The 15,022-nt window shown below is 39.3% G+C and overlaps 1 protein-coding gene across 3 annotated transcripts; it reads right to left on the reverse strand.

The window, feature by feature from the left end:
• Positions 1–808: 808 nt before the first annotated feature.
• Positions 809–14,721, reverse strand: LOC136750355 (uncharacterized). Of its 3 annotated transcripts, none has more exons than XM_066705368.1 (11): positions 14,230–14,721; positions 12,888–13,084; positions 12,397–12,478; positions 11,405–11,960; positions 10,594–10,754; positions 9,970–10,083; positions 6,527–6,632; positions 5,960–6,066; positions 5,561–5,682; positions 3,738–3,837; positions 809–1,107 (listed from the first exon to the last, which is right to left on the reverse strand). In XM_066705368.1, exons 2-11 carry the CDS (start codon positions 13,055–13,057, stop codon positions 1,060–1,062), a joined length of 1,566 nt encoding a protein of 521 aa, XP_066561465.1. In that variant the 5' UTR covers positions 13,058–13,084; positions 14,230–14,721; the 3' UTR covers positions 809–1,059. The 3 variants fall into 3 exon arrangements, with proteins under 3 accessions (XP_066561465.1, XP_066561462.1, XP_066561461.1); XM_066705365.1 differs by having other exon boundaries at positions 12,888–13,089; XM_066705364.1 differs by having other exon boundaries at positions 12,888–13,115.
• Positions 14,722–15,022: the final 301 nt, after the last annotated feature.

A 15,022-nucleotide genomic window follows, 5' to 3' on the forward strand; every position in this document is an offset into this window, starting at 1 on the left:
TCAGGGCATGGAAACCTTGTAAAGATAGAGGGCAAAATGGATGCAGCAAAGTACAGAGAAATCCCGGAAGAAATCCTGCAAGAGACCTGGGACTTGGGAGAAGATTCATCTTCCAGCAGGACATTTTTGTATACTTTTGAGAGCCACTGTATCTAGGCTATATAAAATGTAGACTACACTTCAAGTTAATTTTATTTATTTGACATTGCTACTTAGTATGACATATGACAATTATCACATCAAAATGACTGCCTACTAGAACTTCAACATCCAGTCTTGAGTCTGTATATTGATCAAAGAGCTAAACAATAACGTAATATTACTTATAGCTTGGTGACAAAGCAAGATTTATGACCGCATATTTTTGGACATGTACACAGACACATTTTGTTCACATAACCTTTATCGAACTAAAGATAAAAGATGATGATGGGTGAACTTGTATATTGCCTTGCTGATGTCTCATGGACGGTTGCCTTGCAAATCACTCGAAAGTCACAATATCATGTATTAACCAGCAGATGTCACTATGGAGAGCATATCTTTAGAGCTTAGACAGTGAAGCTTTTTTTTTTTTTTTTTTTTTAACAATAGCTTCAGATTGTTCAATGCTTTGGAAAGCTTTGTTTCCCCCCCATCACTAATAATTGATGTAATATAAGGTATATGTGAGCAGTTTAAATAATTGTAGAAAAGCACTCAACTAAAACTGCTCTCTGTGTGGAAGTGGAATGCATTCTAAATTCTCCCAGGCCAGCATTCCAAATGTTTTTCCAAAGTATTCCTCAATGATAAAAGTAACACAGTCTTTTAGTCAAACAGTCATTGGTTTATTTTCATCAAATTTTTAAAATACACAAACACAGACAGTGTTGAAACAAGGTATATATGTTCACAATAAGGGATGGGGAAAATCAGCTAAAATTATTGTTTAGGGTTATAAGACAGCATTAATCCAATGTTATGGTCTTCTTCAAACCCTCAAATCTGAAGAAGCTGAGGTAAAGTCGGCCCATTGCTGAGGTGTGCATACGGAAGACTCCTCACCACCTTTCACAGTCAGACTGTTTTAACATCCACTCGGCAAATAGGACAGGTTGCATTTTCCTGGAGGAGAAAAATGAAAACATAAAAGGCATTTTTAATAGTCTTTAACTAGCATGAAAAGACAACACAGACCAGCTACTATAGGTCTGTTACAGCGGATCTGGGATCAAACCACTTTCAACAGAAAATGTAATGAAAAGATATTTTGAGTGTCTAATCCTTTATGATAAACTAATAAACTAATATGTTGTGTGATGATGCGTCTCTAATTGTATAATCAATGTCTTTTCGTGCAGGTAGTGCAGACAGACAGAGTGTAAATTGCACAATATGATACCTCTTATACAATAAGAGACACCTTTCACATGACATGTTCACTTCTAACAGACTTTGATTTGACATTGAGTCATAGAAAACATTTGGTTACCAGTAAAACTGCCAAACAGAACAGCCCGAGTTTTTTCTGAAAAACCCATTAAAGATAATTGGAATGTCCCTTTTTACTTGTTTTAACATCCTTTATGACTTGCTATTGTTTCTGTAAGTAGGGAGGTCAAACGTTCCCTAACAGCATTTATGAGAGTGTAGAAGCTCTCCGTGAAGAGGTTACAAGCATTTACATGCGCCGTAAACATAAAACTTTGCGTCAAAACTAAAGGCTTTTTTCCCTGCACACCGGTGTAAAAAGCCATCTTTTCCTACTGAGTGACAGGGAGCAGCGCCTCTCAGGGCTCAGCGCCACCAAGATTTTCGGTTCCTCCCCTCCTCTAAAAGCTCAAGCCCAAATGGTGGTTTCACGCACAACAGATAGCAGGTTAACAGCTTTTTGGACCCAAAGTCAGGAAGTTCGGAAAAAAATAGGTTCGTTTACTTTAACACGAGTGCTGCTAGTCTGAACATAAAACGACTGTGTTGCCACTGATATGAGAGGTGGCTGTACCCATCTACTTTCAATTTTTACACAGACCTAAGCCAAACTTAAAATACACGCCATATATTTCTGGGGAAAAAATAAAAATTCGAACACGAACCGCCATTTCCCCATAGGAGTAGATCAATGCATGCTTTTTGTTGTTGTTGCATATGACTGTGGGATTCATTTGAAGTGTACATTTGTATTATTGCCCATATTATGATGAAAAATGCATTAATGTATATGACAGACAGGAAACTAATAAACTGCATCCTAGTTTCACACTGCCGTTTGAAAGAATCGTGCATGACTCTGGAGATGGCGAAGCTTCAGATGCTGGTGCAAGAAGCCCGGAGAGCCATTTGCTTAATTTGCAAAATGTGGCTTCTGTAGCTGACGGGATATGAAAAGAGATGAGGAAAGTGAACGACTTGACCTCAGAATGTAAAGCTCTGGCAGATGAAAGAGACCGAATAGACAGAGAGGAAAGAGGGGGATTCGGTTGTATGAGGCTGAGGTGAAGTTAGTTAAACTGAAAAAAGAATTGAGAACGGTTTCAGACAAATTAGCCTGGATGATTGTTAGAAATGTCAAAAAAAAGATTAGTGGTACCGTTTAAAGGTAACAATCATCGTTACGTTTTTCAATGCAGCCGTTTTTTTTCCACCTGTACTCTGATTTGCTGGAATTCAGTAGAAATTCAGCATGAAAGCAAATTGGTGGAATTTTTTTTTGCTGGTCTAAATGTTAGACAGTACTTGGCAGGATGTAGGGCACTTAGATTAATTTCTAAAATGGTGACAGAGCCTCTTTTGAGAGTTTTGCGAAGGAAGGAGCATATTCTTGAGATGAATGACGGGTATCAGGAACTTGTCCACAAACTGAAGGCATGGCAGTCAGACGGCTAGAGTTTTAAGGAGATGTTTAATTGTTTGATGATGTAGAAGTGAGTGAGAAGTGCACCAAATGAGCACGATAGGTTGAATGGCCTCCTCTTGTTTGTGAACTTTCTTATGTTTTTACGAGTGTGGAGTAGAGCCCAACCGATACAGGTTTATTGGGTCCGATAGCGATACCGATAATTGTGTTTGTTACACCACAGTGTTCAATAGTGCATCAATTTGAAAGTCCATGCTTACAGCTGTATGGTGCCGATGCACATACAGTGCACAGCCACAGCTCAGCGCTGCTCAGTGTGTATGAATGGCGGTGGCTCTGGCAGTGGAGTGCAGGAGGATCAGCGTCTCCACTCTGCTGCTACATTCCAATCTGAACACTTGGAGTGGCTGCGCGGAGCTGCGTTTCGGTGCCGTTTCTCGCCAAATGCTGGACTCGCACCATTTGACGGGTTTTTGGGGTGTAGGTCACACAAATCAATAAAAATGTATCAACTATCCCATCCAAATGTTAGACATGGGTCTTGTACTATGATAAATGTGGTGGTTATTAATATTTTTACTTTTATTAAGTTTTAACACATCTTTTTAATGTGTAAATACATGTTTGCGGTGCGTAAAAATACATATACATTTTGTTTTATTGGTACTGCACATATCTAAGTTAAGGCATAATCTAACCATAAGTGTATAACTTCATTCAATTTTAAAAATCGATCAACCACCCTACTGACATGCTTTTCTCAGCATTTGTGAAAGAAACTGTCAAAGTCAAAACAAAAACAAAAGCCACTTTCTATCATGAAGTACAATTATACATTAAAAAAAAATCCAGTACTCTGTAGCCAACAACACAGACAGCTTAGGAATGAATGGCATACCTTTAACCAGCGATCAATACACTGCACATGGTAATCGTGCAAACACGGCAATATCCTCAGATGCTCGCCCTCAGCGTAGTCAGAGAAGCAGATTTGACATCTAAAATACAGAACAATATTGGACACAGGTGTACAGTCGTAGGGCACCAAACTCTGCTTATTTACCTTTTAGCTTAAAGTCCTTTTCTTCTTATTATAAATCTTTGTCTTCTATCTCCCCCAACATGCTAACAAAACAACAGGAACATTTTCAAACCAAAACTGGTTAAAGGCCAGGGTAGACTACCTGAGCCAGACGAGTCTGCCGAGGGGATTATTCTGCCTCTTACTTGACACAGCTCTCTATTCCATTGACATTCACAGTTCTCAATATTGCCTTTTTCACAAATCCAGTTTAAGTGGCACAATGGAAATTCTCCCAGATCTGGTCACTGACACTCTGCAACCACTATTAGATGTGACCAGTTTGTGTTTCTTATCAAAACCCTCTGTCGTGTTTCAATGTTTGGCATTTCTTTTGCTTTGTGTCTCTGGTTGTAATTTCTTAATTGATTTTCTTCAATCTCCATTATTTCTCTCTAAATGCTCGGAGATCAGGTCATTTGGGCTTCAGCTGTTTTGGCATTGAAACTGGTGTACTTCTTTTCATTCGCCTTTCAGGAGAGATCCCATTTGCTCATGGAGTGGACCGGTATGCCATCAATGCTTTATGATGATCCATTTCTTTGTTCTGCAGTGTTTTGACGGTCCTAGGACCTAGACCCTAGTAATGAGATCAGGGCTTTGTAATCAGTCCTGATTGTGAAGTCTAGACCCAGAAGAACTGCACATAAGTGCTCACATGCCCATGTCACAGTTAAAGCTTCCTTCTCTATTTGTGCATATCTGCATTCTGCATTCTAATCTCCACACTCCTGCTGGCTGTAACTCAGTCAGTAATGCACCTAGGTCTTATGAAGATGCATCAGCTGACACTTGTCTCTTTTTGGACTGTATTTTGCTAGAATTGCTGGTAAACTTAACCATTTATTTAATATCTTAGAACACCTTCTTTTGTTGAGCGTCCCATGTCCAACTACTGAAGCTTCTTAATAAATCACAGATGGGTTTTTGTGAGGTTCAGCAGATGGAAAAAAAAAAAAAATGTCCACAAAATTCACTATTCCTATAAACTGGTGAACGTCTGCCACATCTCTGGGTTCTGGCATGTGTAGGATTGCTTTGATCGTTTTTGGATCTGCCTGTATTCCTTTGGAACTCACTTTGGGACCCAAAACCTTCAACTATTTTACTGCAAACTGGCACTCGTTGTTCAGTGTCAGACCAGCCTGTTTGAATTTTCCCAGTATTTTATGTAGTCTTTTATTGTGCTCCTCTGTCTTTTCCATAGGCTAGTATATCAACGCCTTGACACACTGTTCCTTCGATGCCATCTAAGAGCTCTGAATTTCTTTTCTGGAAATGTTCTGGCGCTGAAGAGATTCCAAACCTCTAGAAGCAGTTTCGTCCAAAGGGTGTGGTGAATGTGGTCAGTGGTGCCGAGTCTCTCCAATATCACAACAGTTTCAATTGTTTCTTGAAATACCTATTTGTTTTGCCAATACGTAAAACATGAAGAACATCTCAAGTGTGGTGAAGTCAAGGTTTTTACACCAAAGTGCATAAAAGATTGGAAACAGAAATGTGCCAAGAAGAAAAGCAAATGGCTTCTACATTTTGATCTAAACTCCATTATTGCAATGCTCCCTTAGGCCAATTTAAGCTGAGACTCTAGAAACTCAAGGTAAGGGGAACTTGCAATAGGCTGCAGGAGGCCAACTCACTCTGTCTTCCCTGCACTGTAGGCAGGATTGAAGGTTTTGGTCGGCAGGCGTTCAATCTGTGTTGTGCTCAGTGTGGGCTTGCTGACAGCTGAACCCTGATTCTCCTCAAAAGCAAGAAGTGCCTGAGAGAGAGATAGGCAGGAGAGAGGTATAAGGGATAACAGTGGTCAGCATGAATATAAAGCAATACAGATTGTTAAGCGGCTGGTGGATAAGGTCAACGTCTCCTTATTTCTTTTGATTTGATTTTCTCATATTGGAAGGTACCATGTCGGCTTGGGGTAAAAACAAAATATGTAGTCAAACAAATTTAAAAAGTCAAACTGTACAACGCTCACTGTAAGGTGAGAAATTGGCAGTTTAAGCTAACACCATGGAAAGGATTCCTCATGCCATTACCTCATAATTGTTTCCCTGGCTGTCATCAAACAGGTCTTGAATGGCACGATGCAGGTGATTGTTGCGGGAGCTTCTGGACCTTGAACCACGAGGTCCGAGAGCCCTGTCTGACCAGGAACAAGAGCACAAAGTCTGGTTTAAACCCTGTGGATTTGTAGAAGCAAAGCAAAAAGCTGCACACGGCAAAACCAGGGTGTTGTTACAGCAACACAATGCCACATTGTTAGCATAAATTACAACTGAATAAAAACAGTCCAGACTGAGAATAGTGGGGAATCAAAACATAAACATTGCCAACAGCCGAGAGTATTAGGCTTGAAAAAGCATATGTACATATTAAATATGTTGTTGTTTTGGCAGGTCAACTAAACAAATAAGATATATATGGGAATTTGCGTTCAAAATCATGTCTCAAGCTTAAGCGGAAACCACAGCATATTACAAATGTAAAATCATTTTATCTAACAGTTAACTTACTTAGATTTGTCTAATTCAAATCTGTAGATAATTGTTGAGAGAAAACTTTCCTTCTCCAGCCCTAAAGAGAGGCTGTGCTTATGCTCTTACCAAGTCCTGAGAACTGAGGAAAACTATACATGAAGGGACTGAGGTGGCTGGAGGCAACCATTGGATGGAAATGTACACTGTAGTCAAATCTCCCATTGTATCCAGGCTGCACAGGAGACACAAAACAAATCTTTAACTTCAAGGACATTAAACTAAGCAAAGTAAGGGCCTAAAATCCAAAATGTAAATGCAGCCAAACTATAAACAAGAAATACAGTGAAAACATCTATGCACACAAAAACAGCAGCACAAGTACGGGGAAAAATTATATTCGCTATAAAGCTTTGTGAAGGAGGGTGCAGTTTTACAGCTGCTTCACAATCACCCCCTAAAGTACAATGAAACAGCCTTTTCAATATTCGGTAAAAGCAAAAAATTGGATTAAAAATCAATCATAATATTTTGCTGTAAATGAATTAAGTTATGAACCTGCAATTAACAAAGAATCAATGAGACAGAGTGATGTGGAAGCACTGTAATCCGGCAAATAGGAAGAAGCATCAAACTGTGACAAAACAAAGGAGCAATTCAAACATGCATCTTTATAGTTCACAAAGCACTCACTCACAAAGGCGAACCCTTATTCTTACTGCTACAACTGGAACAGAAGAGCAGGTTAGTCACACCTCTCAGACCTGAATTCAAATCTGAGTTAGCTCAAAAACCCAGTCAGAACCATCTGCAAGCTAAAGCCTGCAAATGAGTGGCTTTAGATACTTCACCAGCAGTCTAGGATCACATGCCAGGGACTTCTTGATATGGGAGGACCAACACCTCGGCACTACCTCAGCCACCTGTTCTGCCAGAAAGAGGCAGGGCATGTAGATGACATCATGACATAATAACCGTGGCTGTAGCTTAGTAAAGGACTGAGGCCTTTGTTTCTCCATACTGTCACAGTTAATTATTCCTTAACATGTAGAAGGAGTACGGCCACCCATAGAGCTGTTACAGGGTTCTTGCCCTTTTCCCATAGACAAATTCAAGACTTTTTCCAGACTTATTCCAAACTGCTTTTTAAGATTTCAAGGCAAATCTGTAACCGCTTTCTGTGTTACAGAAGTGGATGTTTATAGAGTATTTTGACAAATATTATGCAATTCTAATCAATAAATCATAAAACTAATGTGCAAAGAATAAATTAACATCTTTAAACATTAAGTATTGTGTATGCCTTTCCCACCCTACAACTTGGCACAGATTTTTTTTTACCAGTTTATCAGTTATTTCTCACATTTACCAAGGTCAGAGCGATATCACTAACTTAATAAATTGCTTGTTGGTAAAAACACACTATCCGATCCACTTGTCAACAATATTAGATTAAGATTCTCCAGTAACTTTAAACAAAAGGCTTACTGAAATTACATACCCGGATGTCTACCATTATTTTGTTGTGGTAAACTACAAAACATTTGTGGTAAATTATTTGTACATACTCTGGGGTGATTCTAGGATTTTGGAAATGGGGGGCCACAAGGGGACCATGATTGTTACAGAGGGGCCAACACCTGCTAGGGGGGTCCGGGGGCATACTCCTCTGGGCAGATCTTTTTGTAAAATGGCTTTTTAAAAACTCAGTCTGTAAGCTATAGACACAACAGACAACAGTGATACCTATGGCCATTAACACAATAGACAACATAAACAACCTCCACCCACCTCACCCCCAAAAGTGCTTCAATATGGACACATTCCTGAGCATTTGTTCAGTGCAAGAGGGAATGGTATTCGTGAACTAAATAGGGTCCCCTTAATATACAAAAATACCTGATTGGACAGAATGGGTACACAGCCCCCCAAAATCACTGGAATGCATTTTTAACACTGTACATTAAAACGACCTATACCCATTAGATAAATGTACTGCTCCACTGATGATTAGTTATGGTAACCCTAGATAACTCTGGTTATCTCATCTGTGCTTTAAATAAAGAGGACACTCCGAAAGGTGGTTGATTGGAGGTGTAAACAACAGTGTTATGATTTCAAAAAAATATTGAAATGCAAAGAAATGCAATGTAATTATGTCTGAACAAGAAGTTATGAGTGTAACATTCAATCCCTGGACCCTTATGTAACATTGTATACAGTGCAAATATATAAACACAGGTCAAATAAAAACACACTTATTTGTTCAATGCATGGTTGTATGACCAAAGGTGCAAAAATGCTTTACCAAGAAAAAAAAAACACAAAACATTGTGTTAAAACATAACTTATAACATAAGCAATAAACAGCATGAATGATTAGTATTATTTAACTATATATATTTGCTTATTTGTTTTTGTTCATGATTAATGTATATAAAAAAAGTATTAACTTTGTAGAAACAAAACACGATTATATGAAAATACATTTTAATACTATAACAAGGTCTATGTCTCACACACCAGCTCACGTCTCGTCTCAACCTAACCTTTTCCTTTTTATAATTGTTAACACCCCGACAAAATAAACCTTCCTGATTGGTTGTTGTAGTCTTCACAGACGCCAGTCATTTATTAACATCCAATAGTTGTTCAAAAAGGCTTGACATTGCGATCACTGTCACCTCACATGTCACCACTCATGTCTGATGGAGATGCAGCGCTGCCAGAGCGGAAGGGGTAGACATGCACCCGGGACTGTAGCTCAGTGATGGAAAAAGGATGAGCAAGCAAATCCTGAACATTTTTAGATCATTAATAAATCTGGCTGGACGGAGGTTAAAGGACCGGTAAAAACTGGATGTATGGTAACCCTAAATTAGTGTATCTTAGCTATCACCATTCAAATTGTCAATGTAGCAGAAACAAAATTCAGCACAGCAAGAGTATTTAAATGATCTTACCGTGATCTGTCTTGTTGTCTTGAAACTAATCTATAGTGTGGCTGTGCGCATGCGCAGTGGAGAGCGAGCGCAACAGCAGGTGTGTTTAATTCATTGCACCTGCATGGCAGGGTAGATAATGTTTTTTTTATTTTAGATCTGCAATATGTAATTTTCTCAGTAACAACCCAGCAACATTGTGGCAACGTTGTGTGTTAGCAGGGAATGGGTAGAAAGTGAATGCCATTTTTGTCACAGTCTAGGCTTGGGGAGGTTTGCAGTCACAATGCTGCAGTGTTGTTGCGGTAGAGCAGTGTGTAAAACAGGGCTTAAATGCACCGTAAATAACTTCCAGCCCAGTGTGTGGTCTCAGGTTAAGAAACAGGTGAATACAAACGTTGTGTCAAAGGAGAGAAGAAAAAAAAAAAAAAAAGATAGATGTCCACAAGATACGTTCAGTGAGATGGTACTTATTGAATCGATTAAATACTTAGTATATTATTATTTTGACAATAGGATTTCCATACTTTTCCCAAACTTAGATTTAATTTTCCATTAGTCTGTTTAAAATCCACACTTTTCCAGACTTTCCAGACCTGCGCAAGAACCCTGTGTTATGAGGACACTTACTGGATAGGACCTGTGTGCTGATCTGTTGTATGAAGACTGCTGTTGCTGTTGTTGTTGTTGTTGCTGTTGCTGCTGCTGCTGTTGTTGTTGTTGTTCCTCTCTGTCAAACTGAGCCTGTGGAAAACAATCCATATATCAGCAAACGCTACACCATACAATTTCACGTTTCTCACCGGCTCCAGAAGGGGTTGGGGCCCTTTACCAGAGCCGTGTTTGTTAAAATGACTTGGAATACAATTTTAGTATAAATGCTGGTCCAAAACAATTCCAAGAAAATGTGCAATCTGGATATTGACATATTAGGATTGCTCAACCCCGATAACCTCAGAACTCCTGAGCTAAATTTAATTGATTTGATTAAAAAAATCACTCTTGAATGGTAAGAATAATGGTAAGTCCTGATAACTGATTCCAAAGTGTTGTGCTAAGTGTAAATTCAATTTCTCTTTAAAATATGATCTTAACAGTGCCGTACATGGCTTTGTGGAGCTTTCACGTATTTCTCATCATTTTAGAAATTATTTTGAATACTTCTAGCACCACCTAATGGTAGACTTGTGGAGCTCAAGCTGCAGTTTTGCACGGAAATTGGTCAACATCAGGGTGAGTGACTACGACACTGACCTGGAGACTTCTAGCAAATGCCTCATCTTCCTCCATCTGAGCAGAGCGCACCACCGCTTCAACAAGGACATCGTCATCATCATCGCTGATGACAATCTCCTCCGCCTGTCCTGCTTCAGCCATGAGAGGTTCCCTGCTCCTCTGGAGGAAATCATCCTCTGCTACAAACAGCAGAAGACATTTCACACTATATTTCAGCTACCTAATGTCTCGCCTTCTCTCGTGATGCGTCTTTGGCAGAGGCTGGTGGTAAGCAGGGCTCAATTCCTTTCATTCAATTCCAATTGTAATTTCAATTCAGACCAGTCAATTCTAGTTCCAATCCTGTAAACGAGGATATGTTTTCGACCACATTCCTGTACCAATTCTGGAATTGAATTGAAATTGAACAGGAATTGACACAAAATACAAAATAAGCAGTTGTCTTAAATATACTACTTCATTGTTATTTTTTTATTCTTTTTTGGTGGGTGGGGGGATGTGGCCCACAGGACGCAGGTTGTGCACCCCTGTACTAAAGCATACTAATTACTCCAAAACAAGTGCTCCCTATTCCTGGTCCAGGAGAGCCTGCAGTCCAGCAGGTTTTCCAGCTCTCTTTAAAGCGGGGACAATTTCAAAAATGTAAAGAGTGAGTTGCACTGGTACTACCAAGACAAATCATTAGCAGAAACAGGACATTGAGTGCTCAGGTGGAACAAAAACATGAAGACACTGCATGTCCTCCAGGACACTGCTCTAAAACATCCATCTGACTCACACAGATTTCAGGCCTATACCACTGGACACCTGTTAAGAGATCATTCCTTACCAAAGGGCAGGAGGTCGTCCCAGTCCTGCTCAAATATCCCAGGTTCCTGACCATTGTGCAAGAAGGCTGGGATGGACTGCGCTGTCTGTGGCCTGGACCTGGATCTCTGCTTGCTTTCTCTGTGATGGCTGTGAGCTCCAGATCGCTCGCTTTTCCGTGTGGGTAGAAGAGTCTGGTCCGCAGCATCCTTCAAAAATACTGGTGACACAGAGCGGCCTTCCCCAACCAAGGCTCCCGATGAAGGGGCCACACTAACTGAAGAGGAGGTGGAGGAGGAAGACGAGGAGAAAGGAGTCCTAGGGTGGGCTGAGGTACAGTGGTTGGCAGCCAGCAAGGAAGAAGCGGAAACAAACCCATTATGCGTGGCTTGTGCACTCCGAGCGCCCCGGCCAGAGATGGTCTCCACACCGTCCCTCCTGCCTGCCATCAGCATTGTGTCAAAAACTGAAATCTTTCGGCGCTTCCGCTTCTGGCAGGGAGGAGTTCTGCTCAGTTCACAATCATGCCTACTCCTTGGCTCTGTTTCCTCACTCACTGTAGACTCTTGATGTAGACCCTTAAGATTTGTTGTAAAGAAAAGGAGAAAGAAATGTAAATGCACAAAATTTAAGTGTTCCATTAAAGCAGTTACATTTGTATGTTGTTTTTTTCCTCAGCTTTGGGGTTTAATGTTGTTTTAATGCCAGCTTTTGTGCAACAGCCTAGTTTGATTTCAAAACAGATTCAATTGTATATTCCCAGACAATAAGTCTGAAATTAAAAAGTACCATGAAGAGAAATTACAAAGACAATACAGATGGGTTTCAATTATCTGGTAGACATATAAGTATAACTATTCATTACTGCAAATGCAATACAAAATCTCAACATAGAAACCAATTGACATAATTTACACATAGATAGACAATTAGATAAGAAGGTTGATCTTCCTTTTTTGTACTGTATGGTATATAAGGCTATAGGAAATTTTGAAATTCCTCAAAAAGACTTACATTCTTATGTTCTTCCTCCCCAATCACTCCATTCATTCCTTTGGACCTATGCAGCCTCTTGCGAATTTTGGAGAAAACTGGGCTGCAAATAATTAATATTTTTTTTTAATTGTTAAAAAGGCAGTAATTAACTAGGCTGTGCTGACAAACATAAGAGCTTTTGGTCATATCTTCACATTTAGCGCACAAACAATCAACAGGGATTGTGACAGCAGGGGAGAAATAAGAGTCCCATTGCACAGCAGTTTGAAACATTGCACACTTTACAGCCCGCAAATGCCTGTATATCGGCTAATAAGAGGCCCTGGAAATTGGTGCTTATTACCTTATTTGGAGAACAACTGAGGAGGATATGTTGAGTTATATTGTTAAATGTTGTTTTCCTGCTTCATCCATGTAATTATAAAGAAGTACACAGTTCTTAAAACTTGAAATGCACCTGACTGCTGTACAATAATAAGATCCTATGCATTCATGTGGTGAAGCCCTACCTCGGCGTTTCAGGAACGAGAAGGTCTGGGATCTCGTGGCTGCTGCCGACACTTGAGGAATCAAAGAGTAACTCGCTGTCATCGAATAAGCAGGCTTTGTTCATGGGGTCTGGACTGCAGGGCCCAGATGTCAGAAAAGATGAGTTGCAGTCTGTGTCTTGCAGTGCCATATTTATCCCTCTATGCCCAATGTCAGGCTGCCCTTTTCACAAAACATCAAATTTTTGGCTGTTGAAAACATTTCAGGGAAGAGGAAAGGAGCAGATTTTCAGTGTAAAACTATCCTATGCATGTTGTTAGACATTAAAGGTCTAAACTGTACATGGTAAAGCCCATCAGATTATATGATATTATATTAATTGGCTTTTAAAACATTCCGCTCCCATATACACCATATAATGTGTTAAACTTGATCTATACTTTATAATACAGTATATTTGTGTACATGTTTAAGGATCAGCAGAAGTCCTGAGATTGAAATCCCTAAGTCTGTATCATGAGGAATTGTTTGAGAGATTAAACGTTTTGTTTAATATTTTTAATTTACCCTCTATTGTTTACAATATGCTGTCAAGCTATGTGTTTTTGTATTGTAGGCAAGTACACATTTACACGACTAACCTCAAAAAATACACGTATTTGTGTTTATGAACATTCAGCCAGCAGTGAACAATATATAAGGCAGTTGTATAATAATGGTATGACAAGGTTGATTGTCATACACCAATGACATCAAAATAAATTAAGGACTTTTTTTATTTTTTATTATTAGACAGTAAAGTTATTCATACGTAAGGATGGTAGAGAAACACAGAGGCCTAACCACTCTCGTTTACGATCACACGTCATTCGTTAATTATTACAGGCCCATCTACTTCTACCATCTCATCATGATTTGTGCAATCTAGTTAATATTATCATTGGTTTGGGTGCAATCGGGTTGGATAAATCATTGTAACACTAGATAATTGTGGGTCTCTGTACAATACAGCAAACGTATTCTGACAAGTACGCTACACAGTTGCTGATTATAGTTGTAAATAAGAATAGTGTCAATAGATTCTCCATGTTAAACAGTCGTTCATGCATTTATTTATTGTAATGTTACAAGCTTGGGGCCTTATTGCATCCCACATTCAGGGCATCTAGCATTCTTATCATTGTTTTAACTCACACGACAGGATTGATCGACACAATGAAATATGATGAAGGGATGATGTCTACGTCCGCTAAAGCATCCACACATTTCATAACCTATTACACTGAAAATATGATCACGGAAAGCAAAAGAAAAGATGAAGGTTGTGTTTTCTTTTCAAGATCGATCTCTAAATGGACTTACCAATGGCCCCACTCCAGTGAATACATATTACCAGCTTCAGCGCCACTACACACTCCAACTACCGCTTCCGCTCGATGGGCTTGTTTGATTTCGTCACATCCGTTTTTGTTTTAAAATAAAAAAGCTGGACAACTATCGAAATTCCACAGCAGCTCAAATTGTAGCAGTCATGTGCAAAGTGTAGCACACACAAAACGGTAAGATTGAAAGCCTCTATCACCGGGTTTTAATAACCTCCTGTAAACGGTGCTTTCTTGTTTTTAGTTGAAAATATAACTCAAACACCCCCTCCCCCCTTTCCACACAAAAGGGGAGAATAGCAAGTGTTATACTTAGATGGACACGTGTTTTCGGGGCGGAAATGGGTTTCCCCGAAGAAAATGGGGGGATTTAATAGCGAGAACTACGGTAATGTCAAGATTAAAAACGGGACAAAAAAAAAACTATATTGTCACGGAGTTAACAGGAACCTGTGAATGCGAGTATCGGAACTATATATATATATATATATATATATATATATGTGTGTGTGTGTGTGTGTGTGTGTGTATGTATGGCCTATATCAATCATAGCCATTTTATGAGGTTTTATATAATTTAACCAACCTGAAATGTTCTAAGTTTACTTAAGTCAGCATCTAAGATGTTTATGTAGCTACCGCAATATAGTAAGTAGGTGAAGTTCAGAAAGATACTGTATTACATTTCAATTAAACCGAGCTACTCCAAATGTTGTATTACACTCTCATTCGGTGTTATTGTGGGACAAAATAAGACCCGTAACGTAAACTCC

Source organism: Amia ocellicauda, chromosome 5 (assembly GCF_036373705.1).
Source record: "Amia ocellicauda isolate fAmiCal2 chromosome 5, fAmiCal2.hap1, whole genome shotgun sequence".
NCBI lineage: Eukaryota > Metazoa > Chordata > Actinopteri > Amiiformes > Amiidae > Amia > Amia ocellicauda.

Bases quoted from the DNA above. Each gene is read 5' to 3' on its own strand.
- LOC136750355 (XM_066705368.1), bottom strand. From the start codon at position 13,057: ATGGCACTGCAAGACACAGACTGCAACTCATCTTTTCTGACATCTGGG. The intron at 12,479-12,887 runs GTAGGGCTTCAC...AATTATTTGCAG, and splicing joins CTCGTTCCTGAAACGCCGAG to CCCAGTTTTCTCCAAAATTC. The intron at 10,084-10,593 runs GTCAGTGTCGTA...TGTTTTCCACAG, and splicing joins CATTTGCTAGAAGTCTCCAG to GCTCAGTTTGACAGAGAGGA.